This window comes from Notamacropus eugenii, chromosome 2 (genome assembly GCF_028372415.1).
Source record: "Notamacropus eugenii isolate mMacEug1 chromosome 2, mMacEug1.pri_v2, whole genome shotgun sequence".
In the NCBI taxonomy this organism is placed as follows: Eukaryota; Metazoa; Chordata; class Mammalia; order Diprotodontia; family Macropodidae; genus Notamacropus; species Notamacropus eugenii.
In genome coordinates this window covers 273,289,068-273,316,267 of record NC_092873.1, presented here as the reverse complement: position 1 = coordinate 273,316,267, position 27,200 = coordinate 273,289,068, and the positions used below count along the sequence as shown (strand labels likewise).

General features: G+C 36.2%; 1 protein-coding gene across 2 annotated transcripts in view; it reads left to right on the top strand.

Moving 5' to 3' along the window:
* The window catches only part of DPYD (dihydropyrimidine dehydrogenase), a 1,077,299-nt gene that overhangs the window by 479,658 nt on the left and 570,441 nt on the right, over positions 1–27,200 (top strand). For both annotated transcript variants that reach the window (XM_072644083.1, XM_072644082.1), the window contains 2 exons: positions 11,333–11,440; positions 17,658–17,827. In XM_072644083.1, coding sequence (XP_072500184.1) covers positions 11,333–11,440; positions 17,658–17,827 — 278 coding nt within the window. The remainder of the gene's footprint in view (positions 1–11,332; positions 11,441–17,657; positions 17,828–27,200) is intronic.

Sequence of the window (27,200 nt, the reverse complement as noted above, 5' to 3'; positions counted from 1 at the left end):
AAGGAAAAGGGTTTATTGCTCACTGGTTGCCATATTTCTCTACTTGTTATATGGATTAAGTGCTGGCAAATCAGTTCTTGCAATCTTTCTTCTTTCTCATTTTGGGGCTATTTCTATTTATTTAGTTAGTTATTTATTTTTGGTATCCTCTAAGTAATAGTAGTACAATCCATGTCTTTGCTTTTGTACATTTTGTTTCTCCCTTTTTACCCTCCCAGAATTGATAACTTGTTTAAACGGATCTGGTCAGAGTTGTTATAATTGTGCACAGTGTTGTTGTCTTATCTTTATCCTTACTTCTAATTTGGTATTGATTTTAGCTCTTACCACTTGATGAGAGCTGTGTAGAGATGACTGCAAACAGACAGCTGATTGGGAAACAAGGACTGTCTCAGTGACCAGTTATTTCCTGTTTCTATGAAGGCACTGTCAATTTCATGTTTTATAATTTTGCTTGTCACTTTCAGCATGGGCTTCATCTTATAGAAAGTACATATGATGTACACACATAAGCCTTCTTTGTAGACTATATGAACCTTTTAGCTCTTTTATTTCTTGGTCCCAAACTATGTTTTCCAACCCATGATTTTGCCATACTCCCCTTTGCCCTTTTGTGTATTGAAATCAAGAAGCATTAAGTTATATCTAGGGGTTAGGGATGCTTCATTACTTCCTTGATATGATGTTTCTGCCCCGCCTTCTATAGTGGTTGATGGTTCACAAATGTCAGCTCTTTTCTTGGTTGTCTCCCACCTTGTGCTAAAAGGAAGAAAGGATGTTTTCTGTTGAAGCTAGGTGGTATTATGGATAGAGTATGGCAATTAAGAGTCAGGAAGACCTGCATTTGAATCCTGCCCAATATGCTTATTAATTATGGGACCCTGGGCATGTTTCTTAACCTCTCCTCTCTTTAATTGCCTTATTTGTGAAGTAGGAAGTACCTTACAGGGCTATTGTGAGGCTCAAATGAGGTAGTGTCTGCAAAGCACTTTGCAAACATTAAAAAGCCACATGTTACCTATTATTACTATCATTGTCTTTATTATTTCTTGATGTAATCAAATCAACTCTACTAATTCTTTTATTTACTACCTGAGGGGACTGTGAGTCATTATTTCACTTAGCTTTCACTTTCTCTTGTCTTCTGGTTTCATTTATACAGAGAATGCCAATAGGGAGAACATTCATTTCCTCCAGATGATCAAATTAATTCTTAGAGAAAAATCCCACATTGGTTATTGTTTTTGTTCAGCCATTCAGGCTTGTTCAGTGCTTTGTGATGTTGTGGACCATAGGACTTCAGTACTACCCATGGGTTTTTTTCTTGGCGAAGATACTGGAGTGATTTGCCATTTTCTTCTCCAGTGGATTAAGGCAAACAAAAGGTTAAGTGACTTGATGAGTGTCCTACAGCTAATATCTGAGGTCACATTTGAACTCAGGTCTTCATGACTCCAGGCTCAGCTCTTTATTCATTAAGCCAAGTAGCTGCCTCAGTATTAGAGTACTGTAACAGCAAGTACCCTGGCACACAGGAGGACCTGCTGCACAAGTTCTTAGATCTGCTTTTCTAAAAAGAAAACAGCTTTTGAGGGGTCAACTATCTACTTTAACTACATTCACCAACAGAGAAAATAGAAGCAGAGAAATAAAAACCAACAGACAGGGCTCCTGTCTAACCATAAGCAATACATAGGCCAGAGATCAAAAGACAGATCCAACTGTCTGACCATTACTTACATACATAATTACCAGAGAGAGAAGTACCAACGTTTGAGTCTTCAAAGGGGTTAAGGGGGAAAGCTTCTTAATGGCTACCCAGAGTCTCATGTAGCACTTGAACCCTCTTCCAAATAAGCCTCCAAAGCAAAACCTCACCTCAAAGTATTTATATATATACTTTTCAGAGCCCGAGGGTCCTTGACCCAGTGCCTCATTACAATTAACAAAAGGTGTGTGCCTTTCTACAAAACAAGCCTCCCCTAATCAAGCTTCCCTTAATGGGCTTCACCTGAGGTCTATTAATGGATGGAAACGATCTGAACTCTTACATAACAAGCCTTCCCTAATCAAGCAACTCTCATTAACATGACAAATGTTGACCATGAAGTGAATGCTCTATGTGTCTTAGAATTCTGCCTGCTTTTGTACCTCTCCTGGTGCTTTCACTGCTTAAGGTAGCTTCATATTATTGAAAGCATTTTGTGAGTGGTGTGTGTGTATCTGTATTTCCATATCATAGGATGTGTTGGGCCCTAAATTCATGACTTCCAGTAATTAACATTTTGGTTGTTATCCTGTCTATATTTCCTAAGATGATCCTTGGACAGTCAACCCTTGCATTCAGAAGCCCACTCTTGAATCCTTTATGCCTTGGTAGTACCTGCTAAAGCATATGCTCTGTTATATTGCCTTCAGAAACACATTACCCTAAGAATACAACATTACACCCATGTGATGATGATTCAGAGTAAGCCTTGTATAAAAGTTCTTTTCAGAGGTAATATGTTATAGAGGGAAATACACTAGTTTTAGAATTAGAAGCCAGGGATTCCAGTCCTAGCCAATGCTATCAGATATACACATCTGAACTTGGGGAAGTTGCTAACCTTCTGTAGGCCTTGCTTTCCTCATTCTAAAGTGAAGGGATAGTGAACTAGATCGTCTCTAAAGTCTGCTCTGATTTCCTATTCTATGATCTGGGTACAGAACTAAAACCATAGATATAAAAGAAATACTCACCAATCATATACACATATCTTTGGAATGGCCACTCCACCAGGCTATATGCAAAACATAGAGTATTCAGGGGATGGAAGATAAAAGAAAAAAACAATTTTAAAAGTTCCAATTTGCAAAACAAAGGGACAGGAACTTTATCTTGATTGTTCCGTAGTTTTCCTGAATTCAGAAAAAGGAAAATTAAAGTTAAATACCCTGGCACTTACTTAAAATATACTAGGATAGAATGCTCACCATGGTATAAATTTAGTCCTATAATGGATTGCCATGTATATGCATATATACATATGTATGAGTGTATGTGTGTGGATATATGTTCTCTTGTTCAGACAGAAGCTCAACTTGTCTGGATCAAGGTTCCCTAACAAAGCACCTTATTTCAGGACCCTCTACTCTACTCTATATTATTTCTGAGATTATATTGTGTAAAATTAGCTAATAGTTGAAAAAATATTTTAAAAGCATAAAATATGATCAACCATGATTCCAGAGGATGGATAAAGGAAGAATACAAGAATAATACTGTCTACCCCATCATAGGGAGATGAAGAAATGATATGCAGAATAAAAAATGTATTTTTAAATGTAAAGAGTTTGGGAATGTTTTTCTTTACTGTGCTTAGGTGATACAAGGGATCTGTAGCTCTTTTCTTTCTTCTTCCTCTCTCCATTCCTCCCTCCCTATCTCCGTTCTCTCTTTTCCTTCCCTCTTTCTTCCATCCATCCTTCCTTCCTTCCTTTTTCAGTGGACAGATATGAAGGAGAAAAATAAATGGTTGATAATAGAAATAAAATTTTAAAAGAAAAGAAATGAACAATAAATAATAAAAAGACAAAAAAGCAATTCATGCCATTTGCCATTCATTAACTAGTTTGGATTTATGAGGGCACCTGGAAGTTAGGAAGTTAGGCTGTATGTCAATAATAACTCGGCATTGCCACTCGGTTGGCACTATTCTAAATGGCAGTCTATTGGGGAGAAACAGTGGGGCAAGGTACATGAACTGAAAAGAGCACAGATACAGACTGTTCACTACCTTAAGATGCTTCTTCTGTGTCACGGCTACTGAGAGCAGCTGGGGAAAGGCTTGCTGATTGCTTGACAGTTCCCTTGAGGAATTTCTAGTCTAGCTAGGATATTTTAGAGAAGCAGACAGAATGAACGCTGCTGGTGTATCTGGGATGAAGTTGATTTTTCTATTCTATAAGTTACAGAGAAATTCTTTGTGAAGACAATGAGGGAGAAGATGAGGAAGGCTTCTTGGTGGAGCTGGATGGTCAGCTTCCCTGTTGGAATACTTTGTTCACGTGGTCTGCATATTGCCTTCTCTTTGCAGGAGGGTTTATCCTATGTATCTCTGGGGTATCATGTACCTATCCATGACTGTACCATTCCTGAATTATGAAGTGGGAGAATATCTGCCTGTCAGAATTTGGTGTGCAATGAAAAGTCATGTCTGCATCAGCAAATTTTGCTCCTTTGAGCATGAGTGTGATCTGATCCAATTCCCTGCTTTTGTGGGTGTCAGTAATAGCAGTTGGGAAACCTGGCAATCAGTGATTATAGAAATCAGACACATGGGTTATCTAGCAGAAATTCAATGATTACTCCTCACTCCATAGCCCCAAGCTTAGTTGGTTGATTTAACTTAAGACAAATGAGATAAATCCAACAATTCAATCTGTATTTTCCTTTATATTAATATGTAGCATTTTATGAAAATGACTACATGTTGATTAACATTCTAAGCAAATAATTAATCATAGAGATTCCTCTGTAGCAAAAATTTAAATGAATTATGTTGTATTTGTTACAAAAGAAGGCTCCCTGATATAGTAGTATTATAGTGGTATATTCAGAAAATAATGTGATATAAAAACAGAAGGAATCAATACATGTGTTTTTTTCTCCAAGAAAAGTAGTGTCTATTTTCTATCAGTTTTATATTTCAGAGAAGTTGAAGCCATATCTGAGAATATTACATGGCTGAAGCATTGGCTGAAATTGGCCAAAGCTTTTCTATACATTTGTAATTTATATAGGTGGATCCCTACCAAAAGGAGGAGCCTCACCACTTAATGCTGGCCATATTTAATTAACATAATCAATAAACATTTATGGTAGCTGGGAAACTGTGATGGTAGGTACATTTGGTGGGGGGAGAACATCAGAGGGTACCTGACCTGGGAGCGTGGTATTCTGGAGTCTACAACAAGCGGAACAGTTTATGGTTAAAAAAAATAAAAGATAGCTGGAAAAGTCTAAGACCTCTATAAAGGGAGGCCATGGGAAGAGTTTATCACTCTGCCCTCTAGCTTTTCAATTGGAGGGGAGAGGCAAGTGAGAGTGCTGAGGAATGTTGAGCATCAAAGCTAAATCAGTCTCCATGTTGATGAGATTTCAGGTGATGAGTTGATGGGAAATGAAACTATGAATAAATGACTTAGTTAGGACTTGTACCTAGCCGACTGCCTGCTTAAGTGTTACTTTGAAATATGTCTCTAGATACAGGAGACAAAGCTTTAGCTTTTTGCTTCTTCCTTCCTTCCTATTGGATTGACAACAAGAGTATACAAAATCGTATTGAGGAAAGTGGATCTCATGGAAAACACTTTTGCAGACAAATAGTAAGCATTGCAGTGACTCTAGAAATTAATTTAACATATGCATACTATAGACAAAAATGTTTTGAGGGCAGAGTTGTCTCTGTCTTTCCCATTTACCCTAAAATGGTGCCTTGAAAAGCAGTAAAAGTTTCACAAACATTTTGTCAAGTTGTTTAGTTGAATTGGGTAGCTCACCCAGAGGGATATCTATTTAAAACAAGTAAGACATACATTTGAAGTGAGTTTATTTGTATTCTTTTGCTTTTTTAAATAAGACTTACTGATGCTTTTTATTTTCATATCATAGCTACTTTCAGATATGCCCACACACCTGCCAACACACCCATGAACACACACAGACACACACATACATACAAACATGCACATATACACTCACGTATCATAGAAACTTATTTTGTAAAAAGAAACAGAAAAGTTTAAACAAAATATAACGATCACAGTAGCCACATCTTATAGTGTATTGACATTCTTTCCAAAACGAGCGAGATATTTTTCATAATCTATTCTCTGGGAACAAATTGACCATGACAATAATTTAGAGATGGATTTTAGGGGAAATATTTTATTTTATATCATTATAACCATTGCACTTATTGTTCTTTTACTTTTGCTGGCTTTACATAAGTTCAAATGATTTTCCCAAGTTTCTCCTAATTCCTCACACAATAAAATCAATCAATATTTGTGTCCAACTGTTGCTCTTGTTTTTACCTTTGTCCCAGCTGATGGGCACCCGTTTTGTTTCCATCTTTTTTGTTACCACACAAAAGCAGTTGCTGTGAACATTTTGATAATAATGAAACCTTTCAAAAATATCAATTATTCATAAATATCTCAATTTTCTCAGAAGAATTCTACTCAAGAGAGAAACTTTCCAATGAGACTAGTGAGTCCCTAGTTAATTCTACCCTCCAAAGCTTCATTAGGATTCAATCTACTTTAATCAATGCTCATGAGTTTACTCCAAATCCCATGAGTTTCTCCTCTTCAGAGTAATTGTTATTAAATTCCTTCGTTTCATATCTATGGCAAAACAATTTATTTTTAACTCAGACACTTGAAATACTGAAAAATATCCAATAGAAAATGGTATGAAATCTGACCATGATTTTCACTTTACGACCCAAATTGCTCCCTCGAAACCTCCAGGCTGGAGTCTGTCATCCCAAATTCACCATTCAACTTTTCTGTAATGTCAGAGAAACCCAGAAAGGTTACTGCCTCATCATTAAAATCTCTGTCACTTAACACTCTGGAAAAGGCAACAACTCATTTAGTCATGCAGAATATTAAAGAAATTTGCTGCAGTTTGGGATGTGCTGTGTCTCATGGAATGCCTCCAAATTTCCTGGGAGTCTTGACTACTCCTTATGACTAGAGGGTCTGGATTCAGTTAGGAATGAGGAAATATTGTTAATTACAACACCTCCCAGAATTGGACACTTTTCACTAGAGGCATAAGCTCTAATGGTCATTCATCTTTCTCCCTTGGAATCTTTTGTTTCATTCCACTATCCTCTTCTGTGTTATTGAAGCTATTGTACATGTAGAGGTATGTCCTTGTGGTGGCTACTAAACATATTGATCTTGTAAAATCAGGTTGAGGACCCTCTTACAAGAAAACATATCTTTGGGGCAGGTAGGTGGTACAAGGAATACAGAGCACCAGCCCTGGAGTCAGGAGGACCTGAGTACAAATCCATCCTCAGACATTTGATACTTATTAGCTGTGTTACCTTGGGCAAGTCACTTAACCACAATCACCTAGCCTTCCCCATTCCAAAAAAAACAAAAAAAGAAAACATATTTTTTTTATTCCTCTAAAGCAATCTGGGAGATGTAGTTCAAAGTAGCTTATTAACTACCTTGACATGGGTCTTCCCCAAAGCCTTGGGAGGTACATAGGTCTATTATATTACTATAGTGGAAAATAAATGCAAATGTCATTATAGAGGCACCACAGTGTCACAGGGAGATTTTGCATGTGGATGATTGGATTCAATATGTAATAAGGAGTATTTAACAAAACAATAATCTTTAGTTTAATAATAATACATAGCCTCATTTGAGAGGGTTTAGTTTTGGTGCTGAAAGAAACTCAAAGCCAATTGAGCAGCCACAGAAATACTACAAGTGCCAGTCAGTGGCTGCAGTGTGCCCCTGCCCTGGATTTCACCTGGAGGGAGACTCTTCTACTTGGTTTCCACTAATGGTTTATCTTACTAGGTCTAAGACGAAGCATGGGGAAATCGTGTGGAAAATATAATAAAGTGTACCCTCATGCCCCATATCTAAGACAACATAAATACCTTGACACTTGCTGATTGCAGCTCAAAGCAAGGGTACAGAGAAGAATGCCAAAAACCAATGTTTTTTTCACCATGAAAGTGGGTTAGAAGAAAAGAATTTGGGACTAAGAAATAAAATTGGACAAAGGCTTACAAACTATGGGGAAGCCTCAAATCTATACTTTATGAGTCCCCTTCCCTTTTTTCCCTCAAGAAGAAAGCCAAATTGGAAGTGATGAATAGCAATATATAACATGAAATCCATAGGGCACCAGACTTGGATTCAGGAGGATCTGAGTTCTACTCTTGCTTGAGACGTACTGAGTAACTATGGGAAACTCAATCAAGCGCTCTCTGTTTCAGTTTCCTCTTCTGTGTGGTGATGAAAGGATTGGTCTAAATGTTCTCTAATGTTCTTCCAACTCTAAATCTATGAATCTATTATAATGAATATTCAGACTCTTCTTGACACCTCCTCCACCTCCATCTCCACGAGGAGAACAAAATGACTCTTGTTTTCTTAAATGGGGAAAAATAACCCTTTCTTTTCTTTATCTGTCCTTGAGTGAAAAATGAACATAGCCTGTAGTAGGTAATTGATGTTTTATTTTTTAAATATATCCAACAAATGAAATAGCATAAGAATTAAATGGCAATAGGGAGCAGATGTTAGACACTGGTCACATTGTCTAAAAGCACAAATTAATGATTAGCTTATAGCAGCCTCTGTTCCCTTCACTGGGCAGGAGAGAAGTAGGAAGTAATTGCCTTGCAATTAAGCAAAGGATGAGGTAGAAGACCTTTGGGCTAAGCTCCCTTCAATTATTGGGCTAACCCTCTCATTAAAAGAGGGGTAAGAAATGGAAAAGAAAAGGGGAAGCAATCTTTGACTCGCTCAATTTTTACTCTCTACAATCTGCACCAGTAAACTGGGTAAAATTGTAAAGAAGTGATAGGGACAATTACTCTGCCTCTAAACTGTGCCTCCCTAATCAGCATGGCTAAGTGAGAAAGATTTTTTAGTATTCTTTTTTCTTTGTTGGCATTCTCTCCAAAGAAAAGTTTAATGCCAAGTGATTTGTGAACTTGGGATAATGGAACAATTCAATGTTTTATATCTTTCTTCCCTTGGTGTCCTCTGTGATCCAGTGACACTTTCTCCTTGCTGTTCCTTATATGTGACATTTCATCTCTTGATGCCAGAAAATATCACTGGCTGTTCCTTAAGCCTGGAACTCTTCTTCCTCTTCTCCTTCTCCGAGCTTTCCTGGCTTTTTTCAAGCCTCAGAAAAGTCGCACCTAATTAAAGAGGTCCTTACCAGTCCTCCTTAACCTTAGTGCCTTCCCTCTGAGATCCTCTCGATTTATTCCGTACATAGATTATTTTTACTTAGTTGTTTGCATGTTCTCTCTCTCGATCGTTAATTGTTAACACAGCAGATTAATTTGAACAATTGCATTGCCATAACAGCACTCTCTAAATAGGGTTGAATTTTCTGGAACATCCTTATGTACAATTTCCTTTTTTAGATACCTTCTTTTGAATGCACTTTATAAGTACTCATTTCAGTGAAAGACAGCTTGGTGTAATGGACAGGTTGCTGGATATGATGGAAGGAAGAAAGGAAAGAAGGAAGGAAGGAAAGAGGGAATGAGCGAGGAACAGATGGGGAAGGAGGGAGGAAGAGAGAGAAGGGAAGAAGGAAGGAAACAAGCATTATTAAGCACCTAGTATTTGTCAGGCATAGTGCTAAGCACCTTACAGATATTATCTCATTTGATTATCACAGCAACCCTAGGAAGCAGGTACTATTATTCTCATTTTCTTTACACTTGAGAAAATCAAGGTAGATAGGTGAGAATACTTGCCCAGGGTCACATAGCTAATAATTGTCTGGGGTCTGATTTGAACTCATCTTCCTGAGTCCAAACCCAACATTCTATTCACTATATCGTTTAGAATCTGTGTCTTTCATAATAGAGAAACAATTGTTCCAATTTCATCACCTCCATATCTTTACAACTTTCAAATGTTTTCTGTGAAACCACAAGTCATTTAACCTCTGTGTAATTCAAAGAATTCTCAAAGATTATAAGTGATAGATGAATTACTATCAATTACTATTATTACATCAAAAGAGGAAATTCCATGATGAACTGATATGATTATGAATAAATTGATCTAGCTTGGAGGCCTGTGGCCCACTACAAAGAGTGATTGATTTGGAGTAACTGGACCTGGGTTTCAATCCTGTCTCTTTCATTTATGAATTGTGTAACCTTTGGCAAGTCATTTAACTTCAAAGACCCTCAGTTTCCTCATATATAAAATAATGAGGCAGTTCCTGATGATCTCTAAGGTCAAGTTCAGCTCTAAATCTATGATCTTATGATCAAATGTAGATTAACTATAGGTATCCTCTCAAAGATTCTGTAAGGTCATCCTGTAGAATTATTCAGTTTGCTAGACATTAATAAATGGAACTTATATTTTCTGGATCCAAATTTATAATATCTTATTATACATTGGAATCGAAGAAAATGCATGCCCTTAAGTAGATAATCAGTGTGTATTACTTGTATGTAATAATTCATTATTATATATAAAATTATATGTAATATGTTTAGTATATAATATACACATTATTATATATAAAATATATAATAATTACTTTATATTTACTTCTTTACCATATATCCTTTATGTCCCAATATTCCTAGGAAACTTAAAGGGATTGTTATTAGCTTCATTTTACACAAGAAAAAATAAAGACATAGTTAGGTTGCTTTGTCTTTCCATGAGGTCAACCATACAATCATATAATTACAGAGTCATAGAGTATGAGTATTCAGATGGACCTCAGAAATCATGTAGGTCAACCCATAAATGAAAGGAATTCCAACCATAATAAGTGATCCACCTCCTTTACTTGAAGATTCCAAACTTCAGTTTGCTTTCTTGTAACTTCATGTCCTCATCCCCAAGAATGTTCTCTGGAGCCAAACAGAAAAAGGTTGATCTCTCCTTCATATGACAGCCCCAGTTCCTTCATCTGATCCTCATATGATATATTCTAACAACTTCTTTTTCCTGGTTGGCCCACTCTGGATGTTCTCAAGTCCATCAGTGTATTTCTTAAACTGGGGTCTAGTCATGGCTGTCATCCCAACAAGTCTTTGATACCCATGAGGTCAAATTTGTCTTCTTTCATTACTGCCTCTATTTTCTCTTCTTTATTGAAAAAAACTTTTGACAGATGGGTATAGAGATTTGAGGTCATGGACTTTACTGAGGATTCCTTTCTTCATCTTTGCTTCCTGTGAACTTCTGAATGTCTCAATTTTTATTCTTCCGTACCCACAGTGCCATAAATGAAGCTTGGTCTTCTCAGTTGAAAATGTAGCATCTTTTCCCCTACACCTTCAAATCACTTTAAGTAAAACTTAAGTTGAAAAGTCTTGAAATATTAAAAAAAAATGTAGTCTTTGTCCAACATTCAAAATTTTACTCCAGTGGAAGATTTCTTATTTTTTTTTCATTTGTAAAGATATGGAGGTGATAAAATTGGAACAATTATTTCTCTATTATGAAAGTGGTTATTTCCTTGTGGGTTTTCTTTGTTTTTGCATTTGAAAAATATAATCTTCTTTTAATAACATTTTTCCTCCCTCAGGTTTACCAGATCCAAATAAGGACAGCATATTCCAAGGACTAAGTATGGACCAGGGATTTTACACATCAAAAGACTTCTTACCACTGGTGGCCAAGGCAAGCAAACCAGGTAGAACATGTTTGCTGTTTATTTGTTGTTCGTTTACTTTGAAAGTAGGCAGAAGTTATCTTTAATTTTTTTTTTTATAATATGTCTTATCTACTTCTATTAAAATACAACTCATCATTTTGTGGACTGGATATACCAGATGTCAAAACAAATATATCATAATATTAAAATAATAGATAGCTTTTATATAGTACCATAAGGTTTGCAAATTGATATACAGAAGTTGTCTTTTGTGATGTACCCAACAACCCTGAGAAGGTGGGTGCTATTATTATGCCAGTTTTATATATAGGGGAATAGAGACTGGGAGCAGAAGGGATTTACCCAGGATCATACAGTGTTAAAGGTATGAGAGGATTTGAGCTCAGAGCTTCCTCACTTTAGTTCCAATACTTTCCACTATACTACCTTGCTGCCAGTAAAACAACAGGTAAAGTAAAAACACCTGGCTGCAACTGCTTGATAGGCATAACTAGTCTTCTATCCCCCAAAATAACATTATGCACAAGTTGAACTTCAGTAAAAACCATATCTTCACAACAGCATGAGAAATTCAATGTAAAACAAAAGTGTTTGCTGATGAAGGACAATGAAATGAGCTCTCCATGAGAGCTATGTTTTTAGTGACTCACAGAATATTTGAGCTCAAGGACCTTTTCTAAACTCCCCTTACTTTACAAAGGAAGAAACTTGGGCCCAGAAGTAAAGTAACTGGTTTAAATGGTCCCTACTGGTGGTGTTTAACAATAGGACAGATTACCAGCTGTCTGAAATGGCTTCAGGGAAGGATTGAAGGTCTCTACCACTCCTCTGATTTCATGAATTTCAAGGTAATAGATACAGATAATGACTTCTATGAGCCAAGATGGTAGAGTAAGCAGTAAATAATAATAATTCTTTCATATTCTCCTCCAAACAACCATTAAATAACACCCCAAAGCAAATCTTGCAACAGTAGAACCAGCAAAAAGATGGGAAAAAACAATCTTTTAGGTTAAAACACTTGGAAGATTGGCAAGAAAAGTCTATCTCAGTTAAAAGGGGAACACAGCCCAAGACAGGAAGTATCCCAGCAACCCCACATGAGCAAACCAGAGGAAGATCCTGAGCCCCAGTGCAATGCAGTAGACAAATGCCAACACAGCCCTCCCCCTCTCCATGCCTCAACATAACTAGGAAAATGGGTAAACTCAGGCTCTGAGAACAACCACATGCTTAAACATAGTCCTGGGCAAATAGAGTGTGCAATGCTTCAGTGTAGCCCTAGGGAAACACAAAGATACCCCACTAGCCTCAGCATATTCTAGACACCAGCACAAGGACCTTGCCATAGCACCAGGTAAGCTGCCAGACTCCTACAGTCTCCAGCAGTGCCAGCCACCCCCACACCATCCCCTTAATACATTGTCAGACATGATGGTCCCCTCTGGTCCTCAGGGCAACATCAATGCGGTACCAGGTAAATAGCCAGAGCCTGGCATAAGAAGTCTCAAACAGTGCCCCTTCCCCCTATTAACAGAGCTCAAATTTAAAAGAAAGGAAAAAGACCAAAAAAGATGGGCAAAAAACAACAAAGAAAGAATCTGACCGTAGAAAGTTGGCGTGGTGACTGGGAAGACCAAGATACAAACTCAGAAAATGTCAATGAGCAAAATCTCAAGGAAAAAGATGAAGTGGTCTCAAGTCCAGAAAGAACTCATGGAAGAGCTAAAAAAGAGAGCTTAAAAATCATATAAGAGAAGTAGGAAAAAAATTGGGAAAAGAGAAGAGAGGGATGCAAGAGAATTACGAAAAAAAGGTCAATAGCTTGGAAAAAGAAAACAATTGCTTAAGAAGTAGAATTGGCCAAATGGAAAAGGAAGTACAAAAACTAAATAAGGGAAACAACTTTATAAAAGTTAGAACTGGGCAAGTAGAAGCTAAAGACTATGAGACATCAAGAATCAATCACACAAATTCAAAAGAGTGAAAAAAATAGAAGAAAACATAGTATTCCTCATGGGAAAAATACTGACCTGGAAAATAGATCCAGGAGAGAAAATGTCAGAATCGTTGTACTGCCTGAAAACCATAATCAAAAAGGAGGACCTGGGCCTCTTTCAAGAAATTATTGAGGAAAAATGCCTGATATCCTGTAACCAGACAGTAAAATAGACATCAAAAGAATCCACTGATCTTCTAAGGAAAGAGATCCCAAAATAAAAACTCCAAGGAACATTTTAGTCAAATTTAGAACTATTAGGTAAGGGGAAAAAAACACTTCAAGTGGCCAGAAAGGAATAATTCAGATATCAGGGAGCCACAATCAGGAATATACAGGACTTAGCAACTGAAATATTGAAGTATTGGAGGAGGACATGAAACATGATACTCTGAAAGGCAAGGGAACTAGAACAACAACCAGGAATCATCTACCAGGCAAAATCAAGTGTAATACTTCAAGGGGGGAAAATGGATATTCAATGAGCTAGAAGGATTTTAAGATGTCATAAGAAGAAGACCAGAATTGAGGAAAACATTTGATCTCCAATATCAAGACGCAAGAGAAGCCTAAAAAGGGGAAAAAGGGCAAAGAAAACATAAAGGGTTCAATGGAGCTGAACTGTTTACATCCCTTCATGGGAAGATGATACTTGTAATTCTTAAAAATATATTACTAATAGTATAGCTAGATAGAATATACATAGAGGTCACACAGATAAGAAGGTGATTTTGAGGCAATGACACCAAAAAATAATTAAGGGATGAGAAAGAGGAGTACACTGAGTCATCTCCTCAGCAGTGTCTCAAAGAGGGAATAATATACTCAATTAGTTGAATATAGAAATTTGTCTTACCAAACAGGAAAGTAGGAGGGGAGGAGATTAAGTAAAGTGAGGGGTTATTGACAGAGGAGAGGGCAGACCTGGGGAGGAAGAGATAGATAGAAGCAAAGCAATGTCAAGAGGGTAAAGGGTGAAAGGAGAGAGAGGACAAACAGGAGGAAAAATAGAATGGAGGGAAATACACAGTCTATAATCATAATTGTGTAAAAGTAAGAGTAAAAGTAAGGGGTTAGGCAGAATGCTTCAACTGAAGTTAAAAAAAAAAAAAAGCAGGGTCAGCAATCCTGATCTCAAAGTAAAAGCTAAAATAGACCTAATTAAAAGAAATAAGGAAGGAAATTGCATTCTGATAAAAGGTATCATAGAAAATGAAGTTATATCAATACTAAACACATATGCACCAAGTAGTATAGCATCCAAATTCTTAAAAGAGAAGTTAAGGGACTTATAGATTCATGACCAAACAAAAGATAGAGAGTAGTACAAAAAGTAAAAGAGATCATTTTGATTATATTAAATTAAAAAGGTTTGGCACAAACAAAACTAATGCAACCAAGATTAGAAGGAAAGCAGAAAGGTGGGAAACAATCTTTTCCGCAAGCACGTCTGATAAAGGCTTCATTTCTCAAACATACAGAGAACTAAGTCAAATTTATAAGAATACAAGCCATTAGCCAAATGATAAACAGTCAGAGGATATGAGCAGTTTTCAGATGAAGAAATCAAAGTGATTTATAGGCATATGAAGAAGTGTTCTAAGTCACTTTTGATTAGAGAAATGCAAACTAAAATAACTTTGAGGTACCACCTCATACCTATCAAATTGGCTAATATGATGAGAAAGGTAAATGTGGGCCCAGAGCTCTGGAGGCAGCCCCAACTGCCATCTCCACCTCCCCAGGACTGGGACCAGACTGTCCCCCTTCCCCACCCACATCCAACAGAGTTTTCCCACTGACCTTCTATGCAGCCTTTGACCTTTGTGGGCCAAAAAAGTCTGCAAACTACCACAGCTGCCAGTGATTCAGTCCCCTGAAGCCTAATCCAGTCTGCCTGTGCCAGAGCAGCCCACAGTGGACTGCGCTCTGCTCCCAGCCTGGTGAGATTGATTCTTCCTGTCGACCTTCCAGGCTGTCTTGGGCTGGAGATTTGTTTCACTCTCTCATTTTGTGGATTCTGCAGCTCCAGGATTTGTTTAGAGTCCTTTTTACAGGTATTTGGAAGGATTTGGGGGAGAGCTTAAGCAAGTCCCTGATTTTACTCCACTGTCTTGGCTCCACCCAAGCTGTAGTATTTGAATGTAATGGAATAATATTGTGCAATGAGAAATGATGAACAGGCAGATTTCAGAAAAACCTGGAAAGATTTATACAAACTGATTCAAAGTGAAGTGAGCAGAATCAGGAAAACACAGTACACAGTATCAGTAACATCATGTGTTACTGATGAATGACTCACCTATTCTCAGCAAAAAAATGATCCAAGACAAGTACAAAGAACTGATGAAGGCTTTCCTTCATGGATGCTATGGATGATATCCAGATCCAAATAAAGAAGTAATGTTCTCTGAATGTAAATCAAAGCATACTTTTTAAAAATTGCTTTGTTTTTTTCATATATTTTTTCTTGTGATCTGTTTCTTCTTTTACAACTGTGACTCATATGAACATGTTTTACATGAAGGTATATGTATAACTTATATGAAATTGCCTACTACTCTTGGAGGAGGAAACGGGACAGAGAGAGGGAGAAAAATTTCAAACTCAAAATCTTGTAAAAATGAATGCTAAAAATTACCTTGACATGCAATTGGGAAGAAATAAAATACTATTTAAAAAATAAGAGATCATTGATTAAAAAAAACTATTGGAAGGAGAAAAAACAGCACTATTTGAGATTATTGCAACACTAACAACAAAATAAAACCCTTCCCCCTATAAATATAATACAGGTAATGTTCTTGCTATCTAGTCTTTAAGTGATATCATTTCATAATATACAAGTAGGACGTTATAAAAGATATGACTGTGCTGTCTAAAGCATGACTAGAGTATTTATGTTGTCACCAGTAAGCCCTCATTTTTGAAAATAATTGAACAACTTAAAAACTGTACTTTCTTTGAGTCTAAATAACTTTTATAGGAGGGGGGCTTAAATATCCTAAGATATATGCTAAAAACACACCTGAATGCCAGAACCCAGAGACAAATACCTAAGTGGGACTGGGTAGGACCACATCTAGTGTATTCCATATATCATCTAAGGAGAAGAGATTTTTTTTTATATTTGGATGCTTTTACTGCACATATTCTAAAACTAAGGATTTTTTTCTTCCCCCAATGATATTCTCAATAAAAACTGCTAAATACGTTTTTTCAACCCTCACTGTGAAAATTCACAATGGACGCAACAAAAATTTGAGAATTGCATAGAAGTGATTGTTTGATCTCAAATACAAACTCTTCTGAGCAAAATGATTACATTTATTGAGATTATGGGTTTAAACTCTCCATGCTGCCAAATTACTATAATTTATCTAATCAGCTGTTAGTTGTATTTAGCTCAATATAAAGTGCTATCTAATATATAGAAACCACCTGCATTTTACCTTTTTTTCCCTTTTCCATGAGAGTCTCTATAAGAAGATACAATCTTGAAATAGATTCTAATTGGCAAATGGACAAATTGGAACTCATAATTCCTTTACTTTGCTATTTAAAGAGAGAACACCCGTATAGAGGATGTATGATTTGTTTTTACTTTCAGACAATTTACTTAGGAGAACAATTTCAAGAAAATGGTTGTCACACTTTCAGTTGTCAAAGCATGTGACTCATAAGGACAGTGATACAAATGGAACTTACTGAGGCTACTGGATCTTTTTTTTTGCAGTTTACTAAACTTAGTACAAGGAGAGACCAATGTAGTTAAGTAGTCTCACTCGACAATATCAAAATCAAAGGCTTTTGTAAACAACCAAGGATCATTTTTTCCCCAAACATAAGGACAATTTGTCATTTGCCAAACAAAGATATAATGAAGCAAATTATAGGACTAGGAATCAGAACCTGAAAGAGTATAGTTTTAATTGTTTGATTCCAGTTTGGCTTAGCCTCGAGCCTTTAAAATGTAATTTAGTCCATGACCCTCTAAAAGGGAGAGAGAGAAGGCACTGCTGCTAAGTGTAGTGACTATGAAATTATATATATGAGCATATTTTTAAAATGGGAATAAAACTGTCTTTCAGTGAAGCAGAATAATTTGATAGTGACACTCCATCCTTGGAAACTGCAAGATGCAATTTTACACTGCTTTGAGTACAAGTATCTTTTGAGCTGTCATGCAGAAATGGTTTTTCTACTTGAAAATGGGGTTTTCCTTTCATCATTCAGGAATGTGTGCCTGTCACTCCCCATTGCCATCGATACAGGGAACTGTGATTGTACTTGGCGCTGGAGACACTGCTTTTGACTGTGCAACATCTGCTTTACGGTGTGGAGCCTGCCGCGTGTTCGTTGTCTTCAGGAAAGGCTTTGTTAATATAAGAGCCGTCCCAGAGGAGGTAAAATGGAACCATCGGAAAATATGGATTGTAAAAGGAGAGACTGTAGGAGATGAACTGTTAACATACAGTGTTCTATTTAAGTCATTAGGCTGATCTTGGAATTTGCAGATGAGAGTTAAAGGGGTTTGGAGTTCTAATTGTTTCATCTAATTCAGGCATTCATAAGCAAAATCAGATCCATAACACTGATTTGGGTAAAAATGAGGAATTTAATTTATCTCTGTATGAATAGGATTGATTCTTGTTCTCAGTGCTAATACCTTTGAAATGGTTTATCTCCCACTAATAGCATTAGAATTTGTTAAGTCCTCAATATAATCTGCACTGTTCATGAAATGTGTGGGCCTTACTGGAATTTAGTAATTGGAAACATTAAAATAGTCCTATAAGAATAGCCATAAAGGACTGCCATTTGACTTAGTTGACTTGGCCCCAAAGGAAAGAATAGGGAACAATTACCAGAAGTTTTAAAGAGGCTTTTATCATCTCTGCATAAGCAAAAAACTCACTAATTGGAGGTGTTCAAATGGAAAAGCTGGATCTTCCAAACAGTCAAGTTCTAGACATTATAGAAGAGATACAGGTACAGGTAGAAGTATCTGACTAAAACCCAAGTATTCATTTATTTCTATGCATTTTTTTTAAAAAAGCTATATCTGTATAGCATCCTTTACTTGTAAAACTGTATTTATTTAGATCACAAGCAAGAAATTATTTACTATCAACATACTGTCCTGTTATGATATGGTACATGAATAATGAATGTTACCTCTTACTTAAAACTTACACTCCCTTTTAACTAATTCCTTAATGAATCTTATTATGCATTACCTTAGAATGAAAATGATCTCATTAAAATAGGAATCACCATTCTGTGACATTCCATTGTTTTCTAAATAATAATAGCCAGCATTTGTATAGCACTTTAACATTTGCAAAAAAAAAAAAATGATACATAGATAGAATAAGGAGGGAAGGAGTAGAAGTCACAGAAATCAATTCAATTCCAGGAACACTCATAAATACTACTGTGCCCTAGCAGACTGGGATATAGAAAAAAAGATACAATCCTTGTCCTCAAGAAATTCACTATAACTGTACTTAATATACTGTGCGTAGTATGAATTTCTATATCTGTATATAGAGATAGATATATACACATGTAACAATGTTATCTCATTTGGTCCTCACTACTGGGACTTGGTTGCTATTATTGTCCTCATTTTGCAAATGAGGAAACAGAGTCGGACCCCTTAAGACTTAGCCTGGGTCACACAGTTGGTATGTTTTTGAAGTAGAATTTGAATATGTCTTCCCGATTCCAAGTTCAGCACTTTATCTGCTGTTGCAGAATTTTCCTAATGGTTCATCCATCGTCTATTGCTTGCTCATGTGTGGATTAACCATTCAACAAATTAATCAGAGAGGGAAATCAAAATGGCATCTAGCTTTCTACTTTATGGTGTCAAATCCAATCAAATACACACATATTCTTGGAAATCTTCCTTTCTATTTTCTATATTCTGTGTCTGTCACTGATAGACAGCAACAGTCAGCTAGTCAACATCAAGGAAATCACTAGTAGGGAGGTATCAAAAGGAGGGGGATCCTAGGGAAATGTCAGTACCAGCTTAACCATGGTTTTACACCATGTCCACCTTCCCATGAGAATTTGTGGGTAGTGTTGTAGCCTGTCTTGTGGCACAGGGCTGGAAATAGTGCCATAAGAAATGACTACCACAAGAAAGGTGAAGCATATGATTGGCAGATGGTGGAACTATTACGAAATGGGATTGGATTATAGTATCAGAATATAGGAAGTAAGAGCCAGGGCCTAAGAGGACCAAGGTCTAAGAGAACCAAAATCTTTAATGTCAAACTAAAGAACTGAATGTTTCAAGGCACTAATGTCAGAAAGAAAGCTTGTACATCAGGAGTTAAGTTTCATGGATCCTAAGCAAGGAGACAGAACCAGAAACAAGAGAGGCCTCAAGTGCTTAAATCGGGGCCTGGTGTTGTGTCAGCACTGAGTGAAGTCTTCAATATCTGTCCCTAAGTTAATGTCACCTGTTATTCATTTTTTGGCAATATAAATAGCCAGTACCTTCCACTTTAAGCAACAATTCCACCTCTTCCGGTCGTTTGGGAGCATGGGAGAGTAATGGTTCATTCTCAAGTTGCAGAGGCACCAAGGGCCCTGACGTGCCTTTGTTCCTGTCATATCGGGTCCTTCCTATTTCTCTGAAGAGTCTAATATTAATACTTGTGGGCATCACAGAATGTAAATTTCTTGAAGACAGGAACAGTATCACTAATTTATTTTTGAAGCTCCACCCCCCCTTTGCCCTAGGACATAATAGTAGACATTTAAAAATGTTTGTTGAATAGAATTGATTTCTGTGACTTCCACATCTTCCCTCACTATTGGACTCTCTTGTAGTGTAGCTATTAGTGTGGAGAAGTCAGAAAGATGTCTTCTGATACTATAAATATTGAAATCCTTTAATAGATTAATAATCACAGAATCAAGGAATCTCAGAGTTGGATGGAACCTCAGAAGCCATCTGGTCCAACTTGTTCCTAAAATTAATAATATGATATCTAATATTCCCATAACAGTTTAAGGCTGGCAGTATACTGTACATGTATTATTTTCTTTGATATAATTCAAATCAGATTCACAGAATATGAACATCTCTTAAGAACATACCTAATAAAAGGTCTTTCAGTTTTTGCTTAAAGACTAATGAGGAAGAACCCATTAACTCATGAGGAAATTAATTCTGTTTTTACTTAGCTCATATTAGGAGTTAATTTTTCTTCCCTTAAAGCCTCAAGGTTTCCTTTTGTCATCTTTGCATTGCCCTAGTTCTGTCTTGTTGTTCAGTTGTTTCAGTCATCTCTGACTCTTTGTGACCCCATTTAGGGTTTTCTTGGCAAAGATAAAGGGGTGGTTTGCCATTTCCTTCTCCAGATCATTTTACAAATAAGGAAACTGAGACAAACAGGGTTAAGTGACTTGTCCAAGGGTCACACAGCTAGCAAGTGTCTGAGGCCAGATTTGAAGTCGGAAGGATGAGTCTCCCTGACTCCTGGTCTGGCATTCTATCCATAGTACCACCTAGCTGTACCATTTCTGACCTCGAGGTTCAAACAAAGTGAGTCTGATTCTTTTTCTGTGGTATGGTATAGTGTGTTCCTTTTCTATACAATAGCCCTTCAGATATTTAAAGACAACTATCAGGCCCCCCTTCTCTTCACAGTTCTTTAACCTGACTCTTCTCAAGTCATGGAGTTAAGGTCCTTCAACATCCTGTTTATTTTTCTTTATATCCTTTTCAACTCATCAATACCTTTTCTAAAATGTGGCACCCAGAACTGACTACAATAGTAATTGGTAATAGCAGTAATAATAACAGTGGTGGCTACATTTATATTGCACTTACTTTGTGCCAGGAATTGTGCTAAGCACTTTACAATTATTACATCAGTTTATCCTCATGATAACCCTGAAAGGTTGGTGCTATTATATCCTCATTGTATAGATGAGAAAACTGAGGCAAACAGATTATGTGACTTGTCCAAGGTAACATGTCTAATAAGTATCTGATGCCAGATTTGAACTCAGCTCTTTCTGATTCCAGGTCCAGCTTTCTATCTACTGTGCCAGCTAGCAACAGTCTTTGAGATGCCAAAAATATCTTACATACATTAACCCTCTGTTAAAGGCTGCCAGGTCACACTGTTTGCTCAAATTTATCTTATGGTTTATTATAACCCTTAAATCTCTTTTAGAAAAAAATGCTTCCCGGCCTTGCCTTCTCCTTATTTATACAACAGATTTTTTTTTTTTTTTTGGTACCAAAAGTGTAAGTTATAGTAGAAGTATAAGACTTTACATATATCTCTATTAAATTCCTCCTTACTTGGTTTTAGACTGTCCAAATATTTGGGGATCTAGGCTATCATCTCATGCATTATCTGATCTTGTCCCTCCAGCAAATTTATTAATCATGGCATCAAAACTTCCATCAATCCAACCACCTATCCATCAATTAATCAACAAGCTTTTACTAAGGTGCTATTACATACCAAGCACTGTGCTTAGTCTTTGATTTTTTAAAGTTAAATAGCAAAGGGTTAAGCACCAAACTTTGGCTCATCCCCTTGAGAACTTCTAAACTGGCACAATGCTATTACTGTAACTCTTTGGGACTATCAATTCAGCAAGTTTTGAATCTGCCTCATCGTATGTTATCCAGCCCATGGGAATAAGAGAAGACATGGTATCACATGGTTTGCAAAAATGTAGTTAAAACTATTTCTACAACATTCTACCTAATCTATTAGTCTTGTAACCATCCCAAGAAAGGAAAAAAAAAGACTAATTTTACATGAACTGGTTAGTATATCTTCATCAAGTCATGCTGGCTCTTCATGCTTCCTGCTTAATTTACAGTTATTTTACCAACCATCCCTTTAAAAATGCATTCTGGGATTTTGCTAGAAATCCAACTGAAGGCTATCAGACTATAGCTCACAGATTCCATTCTTTTCCATTTTTTTTTAAAAAAATTCAGAACTCTTAGCTATCATTGAGTTGTGGTGGAGGGGAAATATTCTTTAGCACTCTTTGACATTATTTGACATTAAACCAAAATATTTTAACCTCTTCTATTTTTAACTTATCTCCACTTCTCTCCCCAAATCATACAGCATGAAGGTTACCAAATATCAAATCCACTTTCTCTAAAATCATTTGATCAAGTCAGTGGATTTTATATCTCAAGAAAGTATCCATATTGATCCCACATTTTGGAATGATTTTGGGGAATAAAATGTTTTGTTTGATAAATACTAAAACATCTACGATTTTAATTAAAACAATTAAAACATTTGGAAAATGATGCTTTTCTATGACCTGAATTAATAGTCATTAGTACTCTACAAATACAGTAAAAGAATAAGGACATTTTTCCTGTGGTTTTATCAGCTTCTTGTATTCATCTTTTGACATATAAATATTAACAGGTATAATTTGTTTTAGTAGACATATTTGGGGTGGGGTGGGAGGTACCATTCAAGACATAAAGAAACCACAGCCAATAAATTTCTATTATCTACAAGTGGTAAATGCAAAAATGACTAGCATGAAGTTTCTCTCTCTAAGAACTCAAACATTGCATATTATGTACTATAGAGTTTGAAGTATAAATTTATATCTAAAGACTATTTCCTCTGAAGGCTAGAAAATGCACCCTAAACACTAATAGCTATTGTGGATACGACCATGTCCCATTCCTATAAACAATAATAAACATAGTTTCTATGGATTTCATCAACTTTTACGTAGCATTTCCTTTCCTTGTTAAGGAAGCATGAAAACAGAAAATCTAGATGTGATGAAAAGAAGACATAAGAGCATAACCATTTTATACATACAATTGTAGTTCCAAATGTGTTTCATTTCCTTTTCAAGCAACACACACACACACACACACACACACACACACACACACACACGGGTACTAATAACAAACTAGAGCATCTCACTGAAAGTCTTCAGGGATCCCAGAAATTGTTCTGTACTATCCTCTAAGAAGATGAAGGAAAATCCATTAATAATTCCCTCCAGTTCTTTCTGCTAAGTCAAACAGATGAGATTAAATTTATCAGGATAACAGAATCCCCCAAATATGAGTATCAAAAGCTGTTGACAGATCTGATAAAAATTTATGGGTGCTTTAAGCAATTCAGAATGTCTGGAAGAGAACAAGAAGGTCAATATTTAATGTGCCAGTTTGACAAGCAAAAGCTAAGGGACGATGGTGGGAATTGTTTTGTCTGTCTTTATTATGACTCAGAATTGGTATACACTGATTATTACTGCATAGAGAGGATTAGCCCAAGTACATATCAAGATTCTGTTGTTGTAATCTAAATCTTCTGGTAATATGACAGGCATCTAGGAGCAGTGCTTTTAGCATTGTCATGAGAAGATGATAGATTTCTAAGATGTCTGATGGGATGCAAGACTGGGTTGCCCATCAAATTACAAGAGTCATCACTAGGTTACTTTAACGATCCTCACTTTCCACAATTATATCAGCTGCTGAGCTAGAAAGGGGCATTTCTAAGTGAAAAGTCTAATCTATGTGATTTCTACAATATCTGATCATTACAAATCATTTAAATTTGGTCTATCACAGTGTCTGTGTAGTTGGTAAAAATGAGTCATGCAAAATTAACAGATCACTCTAAAATTGACTACTGATAAAACAAGTAGGAATTTGATTCCATAGTGTTGACAGAACATATCTTCTTTAGGATAAAACTAAACATTTCTATGTCTACAATAAAATTCAGTATGGTATGTGGAGACTGGATGATGTACTTGAAAGAACTTTTGACTGTGAATATGAAGAGATGAGCTCAAGTCCAGAGTCTACTACAAATTAGCAGGTTATTTTGACCTTGGACAAATGACTGGGCTTGCCTTCACTCCAGTTTCCTTATTTATAGAAAGATATTTTAACTAGTTGGTCTCTATTGCTCAGCTCTTTCAGCTCTAAAATTATTTAATTTTGCAGTTTTCCAATTGATAAGGAAAATATGTATATCTAGTATAAAAAGAATATAAAAATTGCAAATAGATTGTTAATAAAAACTATTTGGAAATACAGTTATGTCAGTCAAACTTACATTTGGAACAGGTTGTTCAAGTAAATTAGTATATGTGGGTGGGGGTGGGCAAGAGAGACTGCACTGTGGAGAGACTTATTGCTTACTGGGTTCCATACAGTTGGAATGGATATCAGTAAAATCAAGACTGGAATTCTACCTCAGACATATAGTGATTATGTTATTAGAAGAACATCACTTAATTTCTCTCAGCCTTATTTTCCTCAGCTTGTAAAATAAAGATAGTTATGGTACATAATTCATAAGGCTATTGTAAGGCTCAAATGAGATGATACATGTAAGATAGTTTGGGACCCTTAAGTGCTATATAAATGCAAATTTTGATAATAATTATTATTACAAAATAGTTGTTTTTAGATATAACAGTACACAAATTTACTTAAATGTTAGGTAAACAAAAAGATTTTAGATCGCATAGGAACCATCAGGAGTCTATTTCATTTTTTATTATTGTAGAAAAGAAATATTAACTTCAAAGTTCAAAAACTCTGAAATACATTCTGTTGTGTTTCTTGGGAATGCTTGCAATGTTAACATTATGTACTCCTCTTAACTTACAAAATCAATTTACCAAATATCTCATGACTCTCTACTCTGTTCTAAACAAATTTACTACATAGGGAGAAAGCCTTAGGACAATAAGCACTAGGGATGGTATTTTTTTTAGCGTAATTGATCCGTTTTTTGTATTCATTGCTATAAATGTAGTACACAAGCAAAGTTTCTGAAGAGGGGTGTGGCAAAGTATCTCTTTTTAAAGTATAGAAAATTCTTGTTTGACTTTTATCATGAGTAATCTTTAATGGTCCTCAGAAAGCAGCATTACCCTTTCTGTGAAAAGGGTAATGATTGCCAGCCTTTGCATTTGCCATAGTATCATGCCCATTCAAAAATATGATTCATATTGTAGTGGGATATCCATCGCCATGCCTAATCTTAGAAAAGTTAATAGCAAGATGGTTTTCTGTCTACAGAGACCCATATAATAACCCTCAAAACAAAATGGTCCTCAGTTCTCTGAAGACCCCTTCAGATACTGAAGTAACAGTTGTGGGGTAATAGAGAAAGGGGAAGAGCCAAATAGTTCTTATCCATCTTAAGAAATTAACGTGTGGTACTTGATGATTTTTATCACATGGACAACAAATTGGTACCCTGTTATATGAAATGAACCACATCCATATTGACATTCTTACATAAATTAAATTTGAATTAATAAAGAGGCTGCAACTAAATTGGGTAATGTCCTCAAAAGTTTCATTCAGGAAGGTAAATAAAAGATCTTGGTTCAGAAGGCAGAAAACCCATCTTATGCTAAAATATGTAGTTATTCACTAGCAGCTAGGTGGAACAGTGGATAGAACTCTGAGCCTGGAGTCAGGAAGACCTGAGTTCAAATCCAGCCTCACACACTTAATTAGCTGTGTGACCCAAGGCAGATCACTTAACACTGCCTCAGTTGCATCATCTGTAAAATGAGCTGCAGAAGGAAATGGCTAAATACTCCATTGTCTTTGCCAAGAAAACCTCAAATGGGGTCACGATGAGTTGAATACAACTGAAACAATTGAACAACTATGCAATTACTCCATTTGAAGTAGGTAATTATTGAGGTCAAGATTACTCTAGATGATTTCACCTTGTGGAAGATGAAGAACAGCAAGATTTTATAACTATTGGGTTGAAAGGGACCAGCAAATCTCTCTAGTCCTGTTTATTTTAATCTTTCAGACTTCATCGGTATAAATCTGTATGCTCAGTGACTTTAGCACAAAGATGGGCACAAGGTGGAGAAACCAACAAATAAAAATATGTAGGGAAATTTGATTTAGAATCAAGAAAGGAAAAAGGTAAAAAAATTTAGTTTCCAGAATTTTCATTTTGTAGAATTAATACTTTATTCAAGAGATTTGAAGGACCCAGGATGTGGCAAACACTAAACTATATTAAAAGATAAATTGGATTATATCTTAACTAACAGGAAATAGCAGTTGTTTTAGAATCAGCTGTCTATGTATTGTTATATTTTAAAATAGAGCAAAAGTCAAAGTAAACATCAGATCCATTTGGTTGGTTGGTTGGTTGTTGTCCTTCATTCTCCAAAAGGACCAAAATGACATCAGTGTGCTAGAGTCAAGTTTCAGTGTGTCCAACTGTGGCTGATCAAACCAATACAAGCTCAGAGTGCTCTCCCACAGTAGGGTGGATATTCTAAATTTGCACATCCTGCATTGCCTTTGAACTGTTTCAATTCTACTTTGCTCACAGAATATAGCACCTTCTCTGTGGTGGGCATGCCATGTGGAGCAGTCCTGTGCCAGTAGGACAACAATTAGGAGAACATAACTGTGGGTTATTGTAGCAGTCCCAATCTGTCATCTGTATGCATGTAGTTGATTCTATAAAAATAGAAATGGGCAAATTCAAGACATTGACTTTATCACTCTTTCCTAGAGAGGTTTAACTAATAGGAAAGTCACCACACTCAACTGGTGAAAAGCATCTAAAAACAACCTTAAATGACTGACACTTGTTCTCCATGGTGAGAAATGAAACATGGCAACTAGAGTCATGAGTAGTTTAGATTCTCTAAAAATGTTACAAAGTTGATAATCTTAAATGTGTAAAATTATGACAAGTATGTATTAAGAACATAAATAATTAAAAA